General features: G+C 54.4%; 1 protein-coding gene and 1 long non-coding RNA gene across 5 annotated transcripts in view; one reads left to right on the plus strand and one right to left on the minus strand.

Moving 5' to 3' along the window:
• The window catches only part of ACTN4 (actinin alpha 4), a 72,291-nt gene that overhangs the window by 25,115 nt on the left and 27,995 nt on the right, over positions 1-19,181 (minus strand). For all 4 annotated transcript variants that reach the window (XM_060130949.1, XM_060130950.1, XM_060130947.1 and 1 more), the window contains exons 2-3: positions 3,155-3,269; positions 2,856-2,975 (exon numbers count right to left, since the gene is read on the minus strand). In XM_060130949.1, coding sequence (XP_059986932.1) covers positions 2,856-2,975; positions 3,155-3,269 — 235 coding nt within the window. The remainder of the gene's footprint in view (positions 1-2,855; positions 2,976-3,154; positions 3,270-19,181) is intronic.
• LOC132509634 (uncharacterized) overlaps positions 6,825-19,181 on the plus strand; it is a 30,349-nt gene continuing 17,992 nt past the window's right edge. Inside the window, exon 1 of the long non-coding RNA XR_009537078.1 lies at positions 6,825-7,114. This is a non-coding gene — a long non-coding RNA (uncharacterized LOC132509634). The remainder of the gene's footprint in view (positions 7,115-19,181) is intronic.

Consider the following 19,181-nt stretch of genomic DNA (forward strand, 5'->3'; position numbering starts at 1 on the left):
GGCAGCTCATTCTCTTGACCCAGCTCAACGGACTGCTCCCCGCTGAGCCTCGTCCCAGGTGTTGGGCCTCCGTTTCCAGGACCCACCACACCTTATGGGCATGTCTCTTGAGAGTCTGCCCACTTCCTTCCAATCCCACTGCCGCCACCTTCGTCCGAGCCACCGTCGTCTCCCTCAGATCCTCCCGTGCTGCCTCCTCCATCCCCACTGCGATCCACCCCACGCGGCAGGCACAGTGTTCACTGGAACAGGTGCACCGGATTTGTGTCGGTCGCCTGCTTTGTGTTCTGGAGTCTGGCTTACAAGGCCTGCCCTGCGTGACTCCCACCTCCCTCCCCAGCATTCTCCAGCTCCGTCCTCTCAACAAGCCAGCTCTCTCTTGTTTTAAGGATCTCACACCTTCTGGCCCGCCACAAAGCGCACGCCTCGACCCTTTCCTCACATGGCTGGTCCTTCCCAGCCTGTAAGGCTCTGCTTATATGTCACCTCCCCAGAATGGCTTCCCTGACCGTCCCGGTGCCTCTCTCCCCAGCACCCTGCTCTTCCCCTCACACACTGATATGTGCTGGTTTGTCTAGTTGTTCACTGTCTGCCTTCGTGATCACCTCTGCACCCCCAGCACCTGGACCCGGCCCTTGAGAAAGACACGGTGCTGCAGGAAGGGGAGAGTGGGTAGCACAAGGTCCAGCTGATAAGTGCGTGCTTTTTTAACTAACCGAAAACCAGCCTCTCTCCCAAACTTCTGGGAGTGAAAGAGAAGGGTTTGGACCACACGTTCTTCAGCTTCAGCAGCTTAAGAGAAAAACCACTTCTGCAACGCTCAGGCACCGTGTGTCTGCAGCCAGGTGAGGGAGGTGCATGCAAGCGGCCTCTTCCTGGGGCCCATGGGCCCAACACGCCTTTGGCGGTCCTCTCAGGCCTGCCACCCCCACGCCTCTCACACACCGGATGCAGGAGAGAGGATGCGGAGAATGGAGGGGACACTTCAAGAGAGCTTGCTCACCAGCCTCGAGAACAGAAAACTCTAGGCGGGCTTGATCTGGGAAGGAGGCACGATGGTCCCCCAGAGGATGGGGCCCAGCCTTCCCCGAGGACATGCTCGCTAGGAAAGGGTGGGTGCTCTTTTAGCCACTGGAGAGGCTCCCCACAGCGAAGCCATGGGCTGACGGCCGAGGGCACCTCTCGGCTTGAGGGTTTCAGGAGAGGAGATATGCGTAGCTGGCCGCCTGGAAGCAGGGGAAGGACACGTTGTCTGTCCAGCTCTCTCCCAGTGTTAAGAACCCCCACGGCCGGAAACGAGGCCGAGCCTTCCCAGCGTGGGGTGAGGGCGGTGATTCATTCAGGAAATCTACGCTGCATTCCCCCCGAGGGCCAGGCACCCCAAAGCCGGGGACGGACACAAGCTGGAGAGGAGGCCGCAGCGCCCATACCCAGCCGCTGCCACGAGCAAGCTGGTCACGGAGGACTCAGAGAGTCCCTGTGAGGGGAGGAAGACGGCCGCTCTCATGACACATCCACCAGCTGCTTCTTGGACCTGCAGCTGTGCCTCCGACTCCCAACCCCTCTCACAACCCCCACGAGGAAGCCACGTTCCTGCAACTGCCTAGATGGTGTGGAGGGACAGGGAGCTGGGGGCGGGCGGGGACTGGGGTGCTCAGGTATCCCAAAGCCCTCGGAGCGGCTCCAGTCGGCTGTCCTCCAGAGGCCCGATGGCCACGGGGATTGGGAGTGAAGCAGCTTGGGCATGAACGGAAAACATTTTTAGACTGAGTTTTTCTCCAGATGAAAACTGATGACTGCCACGGGTCTCTCCTCTAACCCCTTCTGTATTTACAGGCTAGCATCTGAGCAAAATCAATGCAGCTGTGAGAAGTGGAAGGCTGGAGGGGAGCCAGGAGGAAAGAGCCATGCAAGAACAGAAAATCTCAGGGTCTGACTGAGTTCAGGGTTTTGATTTTTTTTTTTAAGCAAACACCAACCACCTCAGCCGTGGCATGCGAGGCTTGGCAGCGCTCCCTGGAGAGGTCCCGGGTTGGGGCAGAGCCCTGGAACGCGGGATGCGCATTCTGGCCCGGAGTCCTGGCCAAATTCTCGGAGCCCTGCCATTAGCGGCAATTAGTTTTCTTTGTTTTTCTAAAAGCTGGGACAACATGGATATGGGGGTGTAGGAAACCCTGCTCTGATTAATGACCAGAGCTGGGAGCCCAGGCTGATGGGGAGCTTCTGGGCTCTGTCAGGCCTCGCCTGGTCTCCAAAGGCGTCTGTGAGACAAGAGCCTGCACTGGAGGGAGGGCACTCCGCTGCTCTAGGGAGGGCTCGGAGACAAGGGTCACAGTTCCAGGTGCCCGCACGGGGCGCAGAGGATCCCGGGTATTCTGTCAAGAGGCCACACTCTCCCAAGCTGTGCAGCCAGCAAAGTCTGCTCACTGACCTTTGGGCTTACACTCCCTGACACCGGGCCTCAAGCGCCCTCCCCTACTCTGAGCGCTCCTGCCTGCAGACACCAGACAGGGCCTAAGGGCGAAGGTGCTGCTGGCTCAGAGAGATGCCGTGTCACGTGTCGGTCTGTGTCCCTCAGGCCCGGCACCAGGAGGGCGAGTGAGGGTGTCCGGGGTCCAAGTCAAAGCCATTCCTCCCCCTGTGCCCCTCATGACCGGGTGAGCTGGATTTCCTGGTCTTGGGCTGGATTATCCTTTGGGGGAAGGGAGGGAGGTCTGTGGGCCCAGCATCACATCAAGGGCAGTCACTGCGGTCGCTGCTTGGTGTATCTGGGCTTTAGGCACCCCCAAGTGCTCTCTCTGCCACCAACACAACTTCTGTTCCCAAGGCAGAGGTCGGGCCCCATCTGAGCTCACCTTCCGCCCCAATGGAGACCAGCTTGACTCCTTTGCTGGCGATGAAGTCCAGTGCCTTGTTCACATTGTTGATTTTGTGCACTCTCATCTTGCCCCGCTCCGGCTTAGGTAACCGCTCCCCTGAGGGCCAAACACCGAGAAAGAGAGGGAGAGGAGCTTCAGGGTCCCCGCTGCTCCCCAGAACAGGCCCATGCCAGCGCAGTGCTGCTGCAGCTGGTAAAGGCCCCGCTCTTCCCTGAGCAGCAACGGGACGGCGGGGTGGGTAGCACCCCGTGGGCACCCGCAGGAGGGGGCCTCACCTGAAATGACCTCCAGGAGGAGCATGAGCTTGAGCCCGTCTCGGAAGTCCTCGTCGATGTTCTCGATCTGCGTGCCGGCCTTCCTCAGGTGGGAGTTGCACCAGGCTGTGAAGGTCTGGGGAAGCAGAGGAGAGCATGGCTTGGAGGGTCGGCGTGTTCGTCAGGGCTCTCCAGCAAAAGGGCCAGGTCACAGCCCTGACCCTGCGACAGCACGGCTGCCACGGGGCCCTTGCTCAGGGCCAGGTCCTGGGCCCCACCTTTTATCAACAATGACACTGTTTCTGGTCTTTACAGCGACCCAGGCAGGTGGATCTGAGGACACTGAGGCTCAGGGCAGTTACCAGACTACCACTTGGTCAGCCAGGTGACGAGTGGCAGAGCGTGGACTGGAAGCCACGTCGGCCAGCCTCAGAGCAAGTGCCGGCCCCACCACACCCTGGGTGAGCCCACTGCACGCATCGGGCAAAGGTGCTGACGGAACCGGGTCCTGAGCATGGAAACAAGAAGCAGGGGTCCAGCTCCCGCGGACACGTTCTTCTGGACAGACCCACCAGCCCTCCATCCCCCTGAGCGGGCAGAGCAGACCACAGGTCCCCACGGCCCTGGCTCCCTTCCACCTGCCCCTCCCCTCAGGCAGGGGCGGCGATTTCCCCATCACTGGCACAGAGATGACTTGGGACAGGAAAGCAGTTGGAAAACAAGCCTCCTGTAAATTCAAGGTTTGCTCAAGTCAGTCTCTCTTCGAACTGCCAGTAGCCCAGTGGCAACACCTCCCCCAAAGGCCGGGCGCACAGATCCTCCGAGCCTTGTGGCACCCCTACATATGCTGTTTCCCTAGAGGCCAGACACCCTCTATTCCCTGGAGAACATCCCACGCCCCACCCTTCCACATCTTAAGATCCAGTGTATCTCAGAGGGGGCTGGAAGGCAAGTGGGAGGCAGGCACCCACCCCCACCAGGGTTAGGCAACCACATCTGAGGAGGAACTGCCGGAGGATCACAGGGCACGCGGGTGCTGGAAGGCGAAGGGGCCTTTTCAGGTGGAGAGGCCCGTCGATAAGAAGCCCAAACCCCAAACCAGAGCACAGAATGCCCGAGTAGTAACCACCACTCAGCCCCCTGCTGGCTGGGGCGTGTTATCAGACTTCAGCGCCAGGGGTGCACGTCACATCAGTTAAGGTGCATGTGCCCAGATGCCTTCTGTGGAGACAGGCCCCTGCAGCAAGATCTGGGAAAAACCCCACGCCTGTTTCTCACGGGAGTCCCTCGCTCTGCCCTCGTCAATCTGCAGGGCCCAGCGTGGAGGTGGGCCGACAGCCAGGAACGCGCAAGAGCCCATGTGCACCCGGGTACCGGCAGAGGCCATGTGGGGCTGAGGGGCTTCCAAGCAGCCTCTGGCCAAGGACCATGTGTTTTGACAACTGTCACCAGCCCTGCTCATTCAGAGACTCAACACGAGGCCCCTCCCAGACAAAGAAGCCGCCTGATTAATACGCTGCACCACAGGTACAAGGTTTCCTTCCAAACCCGAAGCTGGGGGAGGGCTGCGAACGGGCAGGGCACCCCGCCCGCCTCCCGCCAACACGAAGAAGAGTTCTTCCACCTCGGAGACGGACACCCACGTGAGGCTGTCTCCTCAGCGACGGGCACCTTTACCCCGCTTCCGCCTCGCCTCAGCCCGCACCCACCCATCCCACAAAAGCAGTCCCAAGTGCGGCTCCTCCGGACGCCCCCACTGACTTGCTTGCCCCACCCCGACTCTGACTCGGATGCCCCCTCCTCGTGCAGCTCTATCACAGCACCATTCTCTCTGCTTCTGCCTCCCCACAAGCATGAGCTACTTTGGGCTCTGGCCAGGAGCAGGTTCTCAGCAAGGCATCCGCCTTCCCTACCTCGCTTCCCACGCTCCTTCCCCTCTGCAGCTCTCAATTCAGACAGACCAGGGCTACACCACTCATGTGGGCAGGTTACCCAACCTTCCTAACGTCAGCTTCTTCATCTGCAACCTGGCGATGAAGACACCACCTGGGTCACGGTCAGTGTGAGGGTTCGAAGCGGCAATGCCTGTAGAGCACACGGCAGGTGCTCATAAGCGGTAGCTCTCCGCACAGCCTGTGCTTCCCAGGATTTCCTACTCTACCAACACCTGGCCCGCCTCTTCCACTGAGTGCCTTCTCCGTCCCCTGCCTGCCCCCGCCACCGCGCTCAACCCTTGGCATCTCTCTGACAGCATTCTCCAGTCATTTTGGGTCTTATTGCATGTGTGCGTGCTCCCAGGGAGTAGGAATTAAGTCTCACATCGCACATGCATTTAGAATGCCCAGGGCTTCCCTGGTGGCGCAGTGGTTGAGAGTCCGCCTGCCGGTGCAGGGGACACGGGTTCGTGCCCCGGTCCGGGAAGATCCCACATGCCGCAGAGCGGCTGGGCCCGTGAGCCATGGCCGCTGAGCCTGTGCGTCCGGAGCCTGTGCTCCGCAATGGGAGAGGCCACAACAGTGAGAGGACCGTGTACCGCCAAAAAATAAAATAAATAAATAGAATGCCCAAAGCACAGCAGCCTCGGTGGTGGGCAGCGGGCGGGCGGGGAACTCAGCCACCCTGTAAAGCAGAGGGCAGCAACAGGCCAGGCTGGGGCAGGAAGTGGCAGGGGATGTTGGGCCTCTGCTAAGGCATGTGCCTGAAAGATGCTGCGGGGCAGCAAAGTGGCCCATTACATCCCGTGGCCGAGGATGCAAGAGGGCAGTTCCCAGAGGGCAGGCGTCCCTGGTGCTGCGCTGCTGCTGGGCCGAGATCTAGGTGCCTGGGCTGCAGGGAGAGCTGGGCACGTGTCTGAAAGGCAACCCTCTCCGCCTCGGCCTGCCTGCGTTACACCTGGGGTAACCCTTCAGGGTTTGAATGCCAGCCCCTCGGCTTACTTCTGTGTTTCCAACCAAGTGACTTGGCCTACTTCCACCTCAGCTTCCTTCTCTGTAGGATGGACTTATCAGAATCTACCTCCTGTACTTGCTGTAGGGCTAAATGGGGGGGAGTGCTTTAAAACATCTGGCACAGAGCTTGGCATCAAGAGCCAGATGGACTGAGCATGCGCACACATGCAAACACAGCCACCCCGGCTGCTTCCCACTCCATTCCCAGGAAGGATGGATGAGAGCCCGTCTCTCTGCAAAGGCCCTTACCCCACGGCCATGGGTGCAGTGGTAACAAGATACAGCAGACCCTCACTCCAACCTGTGGAGGCTCTGAACGAACCTCGCCTCATTGGGTTCAGGCAGCCTGTCCTCAGAAGGTCACGGCACCGTCCACCCTGCAAACATGCGTCCCATCTCTGCACCTTTGCTCAGCTTCTCTGGGCAGGAAACAAGAGCTCTGACTTGGGGCTCACACAGACCTGGATTCCAATCTTGCCTCGGCCACTGAGGCCACCTGCCAGCGGGGTAACCTCGGGCAAGCAATGAGCCTCAGGTTCCTTGTTGGTGAAATGGAGGCAATAATCTCCCCTCTTAAATGAGGATTAAATAAAACAATGCAAGTAAATCACTTATGACTGTGCCTGGCACAGATTAAGTACTCAGTGTTATACAAATCTCAGGGAAAGGACTATTTTTAAATAAATGGTAACTCTGCCCTGTACTTCTGTCTCCCTGGCTGGAAGCAGGCAGAGGCCCAAGCAGAATACAGAGCGGGTGCTTAGGGGAGAATACCCACTGGCCTGGCCTCGGTAGTGAGGAAAAGCCTGTGGATATTCTGAACCTGACACACGACGGGAACCCCGCCGACAGGCCTCCCATCCTCACTCCACGGCCTGCGTGGCCCTGTTTTCTCCTCCTGGAAGACGAGGAGCATCTACTGACACCGGAGGCTCGCTGAGTCCTGGGCTCGGGGCGAGGGGAGCGGGAGTCACGAGGCCCTCCTCGGGAACGAGCCCACCGTGCGCAGCCACTGCTCCACGCGGCATGACTGGTGAGTAGGAGCTGGAGTTCCAACAGGACATGAAAAATTCATAGCTTCTTCTACTTGGCTACAAAAATAACATTCTGCTTACTCACTCCCTCTCCCTACCCAGTTTAGACTGAGATGTGTGGGGTGGGTAGTGTGGAGGGTGGCTGCTATAGATGGACGTCTCGTGGGCCCACTGTACCCCCTCCACCATGCAGATCTGTCAGAGCACGAGCTACAGGGCCCGACTGCCCGAGCGTGGCAGGCCCCACGGGCTCCGCGATGCCCAGGTCCCTGTGGGGCGGGACATATCCACTCCCACGACAAGGGAGGATTCGCTACATGCCGAGCCGGGGCCAGGCCTGGTGCTGAATCCACAGCAGTGAGCAAAAGCAGACCCAGGCTGCACTCTGAGGAGCTCCCACTCTGAGGAGGAAGAGGACGGATCTCATTAACCAAGCAACTACTCAACTACAGAAGAGACACCCTTAGGAAAAGCGGTAACAGTAACAACCACAGCAGATACTTCTATAAGCTAACTAGGTGTCGGGCACCGTTCTAGGCACTTCGTCAGATGTTAACATCTCTCATCCACAAAGCTACTTTGTGAGGCAGTTGCTATTTCTGGCCCATTTCACAGATGAGGGAACCGAGGGTCTGACAGGTGACATGACTTGCCCGCAGGAAGTCACGCACCTGGAAAGTTGCGGAGTTAGATTTAAAGCCAGGTACTCTGGCTCCAGCAGCCACACTCTGAGGTATCAACCTGCATTTGTCCTCTTCCCTCCCACCCCCAGAGAGGGAGCTGAAGAGAGCGTTTAGCATGCCAGGGAACAGCTCCTGATCTACTGGCCGGAAGGACATGTGGAAGTTTCCCTATGGAGAACGAGTAAGATGAAAATAAGGGAGACTTTCCAGATAATGCGAACAGCATGTGCAAAGGCCCTGTGGCAGCGAGAACAGAGCCCGGCTGGAGAGAGGAAGGAAGGGAGTGAGGGAGAGCAGGCTGTGTCATGAGGCTGGCAGGGCCACCCTCATGGGGCTGTTGCTGTGTGGGGATTAACCCAAAGGGGGCAAGGGTCAATGTGTGATGACCTGGGAAAAAAAGAGGGTAAAGGGCCTCTACGAGAAACTTGGCAGGAGGAGGAAGGCAGAGGAGCCGTGTTGGAAATGCTGACAGTTGTAACCAAGCAAGGCAAACTCAAGGTTTCATTTGGGAGGGTCCGGAGCTACTGGCCCTCTGTGGGAGAAGGGAAAGGCAAAAAGCATCTCAAGCTCATCTGGGTTTTATTGTCAAGGTCATTTTCCAGGGGCAGTACTGATTCTGAGCAGTGGCCGTGTCCCCAGCACCTCACCTAAGAGGCGCTCGATGCAATCACCGGGCTGACAAATCCTGACTTGGAGGCCTGATTAGGCACTGGGCACGGGAGGAAGCAAAACAGACCCAGAATTTACATTCTGATGGCGGCGGGGGTGGGGTGGCCAGTAAATGCTAATTGCTAGTTCTTACCATTTACAAATAGCAAGTGTTTAAAACCTCCAACCCCATGGCCATGTGAGATATTATCATCTCCATTTTACAGATGAGGAAACTAAGGCAGGGAAAAGTTAAGTGACTTGCCCAAGGTCACACAGCTATTAACACAAATATGGGGCGGCCACTCATTCCTCTGAGGGGAATGCTACCTACCGGCCTGGCAAAGCAGAGCCCGCAGAACCTAGTCAAGAAGGGCCCCGCCCAGCCTCAGTCCCCAAACTGGAGCTGAGCTCACAAAGTGAGGCAGGCAGGGCTGTTTCCCTAAAAGCCTGCCTGCCTCTTAAAGGGTGGCCTGAGCCCAGTGTGGGAGGCCAACGCTGGCCGTGCTTCTCCAGGCCTGGCCCTGCCATCCTGTGAAGGGAGCTTGCACCCAGCCCTTGACCTATCTAGGGAGGAAGGAAGGATGTGGACTCGTCTGCCTTTGAGAACACACGTGAAAAAAAACCACAGAGAATAGCCTTCAAAACTTGCCTCTGCACACTGGCAGCCTGTTAAAGATTCTTTTCTGGTTGTTAAAATAGCACAGGGTGTAGGGGGGAGGCGGGGTGGAAGAAGGGAGGACGAGCTTGTTGGTTTGTTTGGGATCCAGTCACCACTCCCTGTGCTGAGGCCCGAAGCCCATGCACTGGGGAAGGCAAACCTCAGAGGACACCCCCCCCCAGCTGTTTCTGCTTTGTCACTGTGTGTAGGGGGAGGGGGAGAAGGCCTAGCATCACTGGTCATAAAGTCCTTCCTGTGTCACAGGGACCCCTCCCAGTTGCCAGGATGTGGGGTGGCTGTGTGAATGAATGATGCATATTGTTCGGGAGGTGAACTAAACGGCCAGGAATGCGGCAGCAGTGGGCTTTAATGAGCTATTCATCGATGACTCCCTCCCCCAACCCAAAGAGGTAAACCCGCTTGATGCTGGGGCAGTCACCAAGGAAGAAACAAACATTCAAAAGACGTGGGGCAACCCGGTGGTATTCCAGCGGGCAGAGTGATGCCAAGGGCAAGAAGGAAGGATCCTGGGGGGATGCGGCTAACCCAGCTGAAAAAACTTTCCTTCCCTTTTCTTCTTACCGACTACGTGTCACAAAACATGTTCTTAGTACTGAAGGGGGTGGCGTGGAGGGAAATGTCAGTTGGAAGCTGGAATTCCACTAAACCCCGACTAAAGGGAGTCTTTTGCAGAGTCAGTTTGGACCTAGAAATGGGCTCACCTGCGACCTCAGGCTGGGGCAAGCGTGCTGGCTCTGATTATTAGCACTGGCGAAGGAGAGCTCCTGGACCAGGGTTGGGGGCTGCGCTATTTCTACCCGCCAGCAGATGCTCACATGTGGATTCCATTGACTCCACACTGGACAAGACTTTAGGAAAAACCGTTCGCTGTCTCGTGCTGCACCCCCCGCCTTCCGCTGTGTATACCGCCCACCCCCTTAGCAGAACATCACAGGCCAGCAGCCTGACCCAGAAGGACCAGCTGCATATCTTTGCCGGAGGACCAGGGCTGGCTGGAAGAACTGCAAACTCCCCCAGGGCACTCAGAGGCAAGACAGGGTTCCCTAGGGAGCTGGGAGTTTTCAAACCTCGTCTCTGCAATACCGTGTTGGGTTTGCCGCTCCGCTGGGGCGTTGGCTGCTTTGAGGGGGAGGGCGCCACCCTGCCTCCTGAACGCCCACCTTGCCTGGTGTGGCCTCTGACGCTGCCCATGGTTCCTGCTTCCACAGGACCTCAGGAAGGGTGTCCGGGGCTTGGACACAGGGGAGGGACAGCTATTTATTCCTAGGGTAGGCACCCACCCTTCTTATCACCCATCTGCCAGCTACTGCCAGGCTTCAGGCAAGGCCTGGCCCCAGTGGGGCATCTTCTCAGTTCCTGAAAGCAGAGACTGCTCCCCTGGCCCCTGGGCTTCATCACCAACTATAAAGGTGCTTTCAGGATCCGATGGCTAAGCCTTCCGGAATCTGGGTTACCAGCGAGCGGCCCAGGCAAACAGGCGATTGCCCTGGCAACATCTGCACGGATCCATCCAGGAAGTCTGTGAAGCCTCTGGAACGGTTTTGAGATTATACATGTGAGTGCTATTTTGAAGATCCACTGCCTTTACCAGATTCTGAAGATAAAAACCAGGGACCAGGCTGAGAGAAGAGAAAATGATCCGGTCATGATGACATGACCACAATTTAGACGGGTGCAGCAACATGGGACTCAGAGAGCCCTGCCAGCATGGGTCATCGGGGCCAGCGGTTCAGCAGCACAAGGACACATTAGCTGCCCGTTCAGGACCCAACTCCATATCCAGCCAGGGACAGAGCAGGCGTGCTGTGTGCGCCTGCCCCATGACAACAGAACCTAATTTGAAAGCAATTACAGGGAAATATGGAATGCTTCTTTCTTATGTCCTGGCCTGCTGTTGCCTTATTCGGAGTTTTCTCGGCCTACATGAAAAAGCTGACTTCCCAGTCGGAGGAGAGGTATAAATACCGCAGAGTGGAGTAGAGAGCATTCCAAAGGTCCTGCGTGTCCATCCAGAAACCAGCTCTTTCCCCCACGACCCCTCCCAGTAGCCAACATTCCTGCGTCAGCCAATCTCCTGCGAGGCACCAGAAAACGTGTATGTTATTGCTGCAACAGGCTGATTCTGGAGTGTAGTCCCTTCCTCCTGAGAAATGCTGGTCTAAGACTTTCTTCTAGCTCTTTACAGCCTGCTTAGTTCTCATCACTCAGGGTTTCCCTCATGCCATCATCCCAGGGTGCCTTCCCTGACCCAGCTATCTCCACCATGCTGTCACTTCCCTCTGCTTTGTTTTATTCACTGCACTTACTGCTATCAGAAATGAGGTTCTCTGTCCATAACCAGTCTCCCTCCCATGTGTAACATAAACTCTATGAGAGCAGGGTCCTATTTGCTGCAGGACCCACTGCCTGGAACGGTGCGCCTTGTACATAGTAGGTGCTCAGTAAATCCTAGAATGAATGGAACAGGGTTGGTGCTTCTCATGGCCAGCCATTTAGGACTTCTCATGGTTTCCAATCCCATTTTATACTGGTGAGGGTCCCTACTTAGGGATAAGTCTATTTTGCTTTCAGGAGTTCACAGAAATAATCCTAGAGCTGTAGACGTTCGAAAAACAAGCCAGGGAAGACAATGCCCTCGGCGTGCCCCTCCAATGGAAGAGAGGAGCCCTCAGGAGCCCTCTTCGCTCAGGCATCTGAGGCCACTGGACTTGCAGAGACCCTGGTTCATGGGGTTCGGGTCTGGGCCTAGACAGGGGCGGAGCAGTAGGTGGGCTAGAAGGAGACAGTTTGAGGAGCTGACAGACATGTCAAGACATCAGTCTGCCAGGGTCTACAAGGGTGAGGAGAGGACAACATGGCACAGTGCTCCAGAGCAAGGGCTCTCGAGTCTGAACAAACGTGGGTCCGAATCCTCACTCTGCCACGCATTGTGTGTGGCTGCAGAAAGTGAACTTCCCCTCTCTAAGCTTCAAGTTCCTCCCCTGTAAAATGAGGGTAACAGACATGACGGGTGTGGGCACTCAACAGGGTAACACAGAAGCAGCACGGCACACAGCCTGGCAGACAGTGAGCACTCAACGGAGGTTCTAGTCATTACTATATTATTCCTATTCCGGAAGGTGCCGTCGTTGGTAGCAGCGCTGCAGTTGTTGAAGCCACACCTCCACCCTAGGATTCGCCAAGTTGACGGGCTGCTTTCTGGTGGCTGACACAAAGCCGTCTTCCCCCAAACCTCCCCTCCCCTTTGCCTGGCCTCTTGACTACCAAATGAGTAAAGGAATATAATGATCAGATCCGGTCCTTCCTGCTTCCAGAGATCCTTCAAATCCTGGCTTTACAACAGAATTACCCAGGCACTTTTCTGGTTCGTTTGCATTTTCTCTCTCTAATATTTACTGCTTTAAGCCATTAAGCTTTGAAAAGGCAATTTGTTATGCAGCAGTAGATAACTAATACAACATGGAAGTAGAGCAGCTGGATCACAGGCGTGCATGTACTCTTTTTAATCATGTTCACAGTTTGGAAAATCAAATTTTTAATTGAATTATAATTCACATACCATAGAATTCACCCCTTTAAAATATAAACATCAGTGAGTTTTAGCATGAGATTGAAAAACTATCACCACTATCTGATTCCAGAAAATTTTCATCACCCCAGAACTGTCAGCAGTAACTCCCCATTTCTCCTCCTCCTGCCCGCCAAACCAGCCCATGACAACCACTAATCTACTTTCTGTCTCTATGAATTCGCCTAATCTGGACACTTCATATGAATGGAATCATACAATATGTGGCCTTTTCTGTCTGGCTTCTTTCATTCAGCATGTTTTCAAGGTTCATCCACAGTGTAGTACATTCCTTTTAGACTGAAGATTCCATCGTATGGACATACCACATTTTGCTTATCCATTCATAAGTTGATGGACATTTGGGTTATTTCTACCTTTGCTATTATATATATCTGCTATTATGAGTAATGCTGCTACAAACGTTTAAGCACAAATTTTTGTGTAGATATGTATTTCTAGTTCTCTTAGGGATATACCTAGAAGTGTAATTGCTGGGTCATATGGTAAGTCTATGTTTAATCATTTGAGGAACTGCCAGACTGTTTTCCAAACAGGCTGCACCACTTTACATTCCCACCAGCAATGTATGATAATTCCAATTTCTCCACATCCTTGCTAACACTTGTTATGATCTGGCTTTTTGATTATAGTCACCCTAGTGGTTGTGAGGTGGTACCTCATTGTGGCTTTGATTTGCATTTCCCTAATGACTAATGATATTGGGCATCTTTTCATGTACCATTTTCTAATTGTATATCTTCTTTGGAGAAATGTCTGTTCTAGTCCTTTGCCCATTTTTAACTGGTTTATTTATCTTTTCATTATTGCATTGTAGGACTTCTTATATATTCTGGACAATTGACCCTTATCAGGTGTATAATTTGCAAATATTATCTCCCATTCTGAGGGATGTCTTTTCACTTTCTTAATAGTGTCCTTTGAAGCAAAAAGTTTTTTTTTAATTTTGGAGAGTATAGTTTATCTATTTTTCTTTGGTTGCTTATGGTTTTGGTGTCATATCTAATAAACTACTGCCTAACCCAAGGTCATGAAGATTTATGCCTACGTTTTCTTCTAGGTTTTATGGTTTTAGCTCCTACATTTAGGTCTTTGATCCAGTTGGAGGTACTTTTTTGTATATGGTATAAGGAAGGGGTCCAATTCCATTCTTTGCATGTGGATATCCAGTTGTTTCAGCACCATTTACTGGGAAGACTATTCTTGCCCCAATGCATATGTCTTGGACCCTTGTTGAAAAACAAAGGTCAATAAATGTATGGGACCAGAAAGCTTCTTAAAAATGCCAGAACTTGGGCTTCCCTGGTGGTGCAGTGGTTGAGAGTTCGCCTGCCGATGCAGGGGACACGGGTTCGTGCCCCGGTCCGGGAAGATCCCACATGCCGCGGAGCGGCTGGGCCCGTGAGCCATGGCGGCTGAGCCTGAGCGTCCGGAGCCTGTTGCTCCGCAACGGGAGAGGCCACAACAGTGAGAGGCCCCGCGTAACGCAAAAAAAAAAAAAAACAGCCTGAACTTTACCCCAAGCCAAATGAATCAGATTTCCTGGGGGTGGGTCCCGGAATAACGATATTTTACAAATGCTCTAACATGAAACCAGGGTTTGAGTGTAACGTGAAGCCAGGGTTGAGAACCACCACTCAAGTCTAACCCCTTGTTCTAAAAATGAGGGATCTGAAGCCCAGGCAGAACCGGTGAGCCTTGCCACTGCATTTGTTAGACTGGACTGGACTCTTGGAGCTAAAAGAAACCCCAGAGAAGCAGGGGACAGGCAGCCCAGGGTAGGGAGGTGCCCCAGTCTGAGCCTGTGTCTGTTCTCAAATGGACCTTTCCAGAGCCATCTCACACGCGGAAAACCAACCAACCAACCCAGAGCTACTCAGATTACACTCCAAAGAACTGGGTCCTCCCTGAGGGGGAAGAGCCTGCCCTCCCCACACAGAAGCCATAGGGAGATATGGGTCTGAACTACAGGCAGGTGGGGCCCACAAGGTAGACGCAGGAGGCAGTGCTCCGCTTTCAAAGGAGGGCTTTTCAGCAGGAAGAGGAGATGGGTGAGGCCTACCTTGAAATTAGCTACCTTCCACTCCCAAAAGGCAGTTTTAAAATTAGGGCAGCAGCAGAGGTTGGGGCCCTGCCCTCCACCTCTCCTCTGGCCCCATCTGGCATTTTGCTGTGGAACAATCAAGCACAGGGGGCCCTTCACCTGGAGAAGAGGGAGTCTGAGCTACAAAAACCCCATTTATTTTCAATGGTTTACAGCTGAGCTCGGGTTTCGGGCTTGGGAGGGGAGATTAAAGATCGTCTGGTTTAAACTTTGATCCTTCAAAAAGATAGCCGAGTGAGCCAATTCTGGCCTCGAGACTGTGCGGCTTGGAATCCTAACAGGTGCCTAAGAGGACGGGTCTTTAGAATCACATCTTAGCCTGGACAAATCTGCCCATGGACTGGCTCATCGAGATAACAGGTGTTTGATATTTGAGGAGAAGTCAGAGGGGGCGCTGTGCCCCTTCCACCCTGGGCCACGGTGGCCCACCCTAGGAACTCCCGAACAGAATCTAGAGGTGCAAAGAGTGCCACAGGCCAGGGGCACCTGAAGGCAGTGCAAACACTCCCATTCCCCCTGCCGCCTTCTAGCAGACAGCTTGTTTTCTGCAGCAATTTACATGATCCACAAACTAGGCCTTGTTGGCGGAAGGGCAAGCAACTGTGCTAGCCCTGACACCTTTGACAACTGAAACTCCTCCTCGGTGACCCTTTTCCTTTTCCCTGTTTTTGGGACGTTCTGATTCACCGGTCTGCCGGTCAGGTCAGAAGCCTTCTCCTGCTCCAGTGAAAAGCAGGGCTGAGCGACATGGCTAGAGTGGAGTGGGTTGGGCTGGAAATCTTTGCTCTTGACATACCAGGGGGAACCAGAGCCTGGGCCAGCACTCACAGACATGCACTGTTTTCTATATACTCTGTCCCACTGGCTTCCCACTCTCAGAGCCTGGGCGTAAGACGATCCCTTTGAGAAGCAGGGAGAGTGTGGAGACTGAGTGAATGCAGGGCGTTTATCTGCATGATCAATTCCCCTCATCTCTGAGTGGGCCAGCACTGGCAGGGGGCCTGACGAGGTGCCGGGTGCTCGTCAGCAGGCCTGCTTTTTGCTGAGGCTCGTACTGGATAAGAGTGTGAATGAATCCATCGGTCAATCTGGGAGGTGCCTCAGACCAGAAATTCCAGGCTTGGAGTTTAAAGTTTGCCAAGAGGCAACTGGAGGTGTTCAGAGTTATCCACTCTTGCCATCAGCCTTGCGTAAGCCGGTGCTGGCTCTACTTCCTGGCGTGGCACTAGAATGGTGCTTGGAGTGGGTGGGGAGAAGGCATCATTTCTGTGGGTTAAGAAATCACTCTGGATTTGGAGTCTCTCTCTTTTCCCTTTACCATTGCCACTCCATCTTAGACCCCTTGGACACATGAGATGGACAATATGAACAGTGTCTTAGGATTTAAAAAAAGAAAAACCAAAATAAGGTTCTATAGCCAAACGGTAATTATAGGATTGGGAGGAACCAGTAAAGAGAGACTGAAACCTCTGACTCATAACTGCTCTATTAAAAATGGTGAAACCGTTTGCCCTGGCAGAGGGACAGCACTAGACTCTCACCCTGGCTCGCCCAACCTACAGGCCTTCCTGGGGCTGGTACTAAGGCCTGGCCAAACCACACAGCAGTCATAAGGGGCGGCCGTCTCCAGAAGCAGTGTGATGTCAGAGGACAAAGGGCCTCTGCCGCGCTCTCGCAGAGCTGACTCCTGGCCCTGTAACAGCAGAGGAGTGGCTTGTTCTGCATGCGTGTGGGTGTGGGGGGCGGATGGGGGAGGAAAGGGAATGAGGTGCCACTGGGAAGTTGTGGGTTCAGTTTTCCAGGGAGGGACTCTGAGTACCAGCTCAATCTGCCCCATTAAAGCTACTAAGGGGTTGAGCCTCAAAGGAAAACAGCAGAGGTGTTTTTATGATTGGGTGGGGTGTAACCTGACATGATTGTACAAATGACTCACATTTATTGAGCACTTACTATGTACCAGGATTTGTTCTGAGTGCTCTACATTTTACAGATAAGCCATCTGCCTGTGGTCACACAGCTGGTAGGTGTCAGAGCCGGGGCCCACATTGTCTCATCACCAACCTCAAGTCTGGCCAAGGCTACTTTCTGTTTCTGGTTCTCACTCTGTCAGGCCCCCTGTGAGGCACCTCACATAGTTTCTCTCATTTGAAGGAAGACACAGAAGCAAGCAGGTCCCGGAGACCCTCCCCCAATTTCACCAGCCACCAGCACCACCCAGGGTGGCAGGCTTAGTGCAGAGCTGCAGGGTGAGTCATGGGAGAGGGAGGGCAAGTCAGGTGACCCAACGAGAATCAGAGCTATGCTGAGGTGGCCTGGTTACCTTGACATTCCTGAGATTCTGCCAAGGTAAAAAGTAACCCGAGGAGTTTGCCTTATATGGGCACAATGACAGATTTCGACTCGACAACACGTTAACTGACCCTGTATCAAATCCGTTCCCGGATTGCATAGGAGACGCCCGATAAAGCTGCCCTGATAGTATAGGAAAAAACAGTTTATGACGGGCTAGCACCGATGACTCATAAAACAAAGGCGCAGCCCAACTGCCATTGTGTGCCTTTTAGGGAAGGAGGGGGGGGAAGGTTGGTGGCTCTCAGGCCAAGTGGCTACATCACTCTCTTCCCAACACATGGTAGGGGAGACCTGGCTTCAACCCCTCCCTCTGTTCACAGGGCCTGGCTCAAGGCAGGGCCCGGAGGAAATCGATTTCAGGCTGGAGCAGAATGGCAAGTCCTGCCTGTGCTCACAGAGCCCCAGCCGCCTGCTTTCTCCCGGAGGAGCCCAAAAGAGGAGAGCTAGAGGACAAAATGGTTAGGTCCGAGTGCTCTGACACTGCATGAGAACCAAAGCCGACTGGAACTCAGGATTCCAGCGTCATCCCAGCCTGGGCTCAGAATGCTGGCATCAGATCCTTCCTCCCTGGCATCCCCAGCTCCCAGTAGGGGGAGACTCACTGCTCTGAGTCTCTCCCAAACTTCATTCACTCATTTCAATTAAAAAAATGTATTGGGCAGCCACCACATGCTGCCATATTCTGAGCACTGGAATTAAACAAACATCCCTGCCCTCATGAAGTTTACATTCTAGTGGAGGAGATGATACATAAGAGGATAATGGGACTTCCCTGGTGGTGAAGTGGTTAAGAATCCGCCTGCCAATGCAGGGGACACGGGTTCGAGCCCTGGTCCGGGAAGATCCCACATGCCGTGGAGCCCGTGCGCCACAACTACTGAGCCCGTGTGCCACAACTACTGAAGCCCGTGCTCTGCAACAAGAGAAGCCTGCGCACCGAAACGAAGAGTAGCCCCCGCTCGCTGCAACTAGAGAAAGCCAGCACGCAGCAACAAAGACCCAACGTAGCCATAAATAAATAAATAAATAATTTTAAAAAGAGAGAAGAATTAGACAGTGGTGGTGCAGTAAAAATAGGGTTATGCAAGCAAGAGTAACCGGAGGAGGGGGCCAGCCGGGGAGGGAATCAAGTTCAGCCAGCCAAGGAAGACCTCTCTGTGGAGGTGCTATTTGAGTCTGAACCAATAGAAAGGGCAAACCAGTTGCCAGTAGGAGGGAGATCATTCCAGGAGGAGAGACCCCGGGTGGGAAAGGCCTCATGGGTGTGGCCGGAGCAGAGGGAGCCTTGCAGGCCCTGGGGAGGAACGGTGGGGAGTTTGGGTCTTATTCTAAGAGTGGCAGGAAGCTCTTGTGGGGGGAGTAGTAGCATGACTAGATTTACGGGGTGGGAAGACCCCCTGGTGGCCGTGGGGATGTCAGGGTTACAGCAGTGAGGATGGAGAGAACCCTGAAGGCAGAGCCACTAGGACGCGCTGTCCTTTGTCAAAGCCTCCTCCTCCACAGAACCAGGTGACCGTTATCCCACACAGCACGAAGCTGCACCCAACGTGCAGACCCAGGACCCCCCCACCGCGGCCCCAGCCATCTTTAGAAACACACAGGCCCCAGGGTGAACCACAAAGGGACAGTGGAATGCCTCTTTCAGCAGAGAAGTGGATGTGATACCAAGGAGTGATTTTCAAACAGCATTCTGAAAAGAGTTCTGCCGTGAGGGGTGCCAGCAGAGAGGGAGGCTGCCCCCTACTCACATGGAACTTCAGCAGCTATTTAATCGATTTTATAATATGGCAGATCCACGTGAGATTCAACTTGAAAGACGGCTGTGCCGCGGAAAAATGTCACTGCTTTAAATCTGAAACCCCCCATGCAAAATCTATTCCAAATGGCTGTAGCCCCTTCCACAGTAGCCCCTACATCCCACCAGATCGAGGGGAGGACGGGGCTCCGCCAGGCCAAGCGATGGTTCCACTGACACGAAACCCCGTCAGTCTCCTCGCCTGCTAAAGCC

Source organism: Lagenorhynchus albirostris, chromosome 19 (genome assembly GCF_949774975.1).
Source record: "Lagenorhynchus albirostris chromosome 19, mLagAlb1.1, whole genome shotgun sequence".
Taxonomy (NCBI): domain Eukaryota; kingdom Metazoa; phylum Chordata; class Mammalia; order Artiodactyla; family Delphinidae; genus Lagenorhynchus; species Lagenorhynchus albirostris.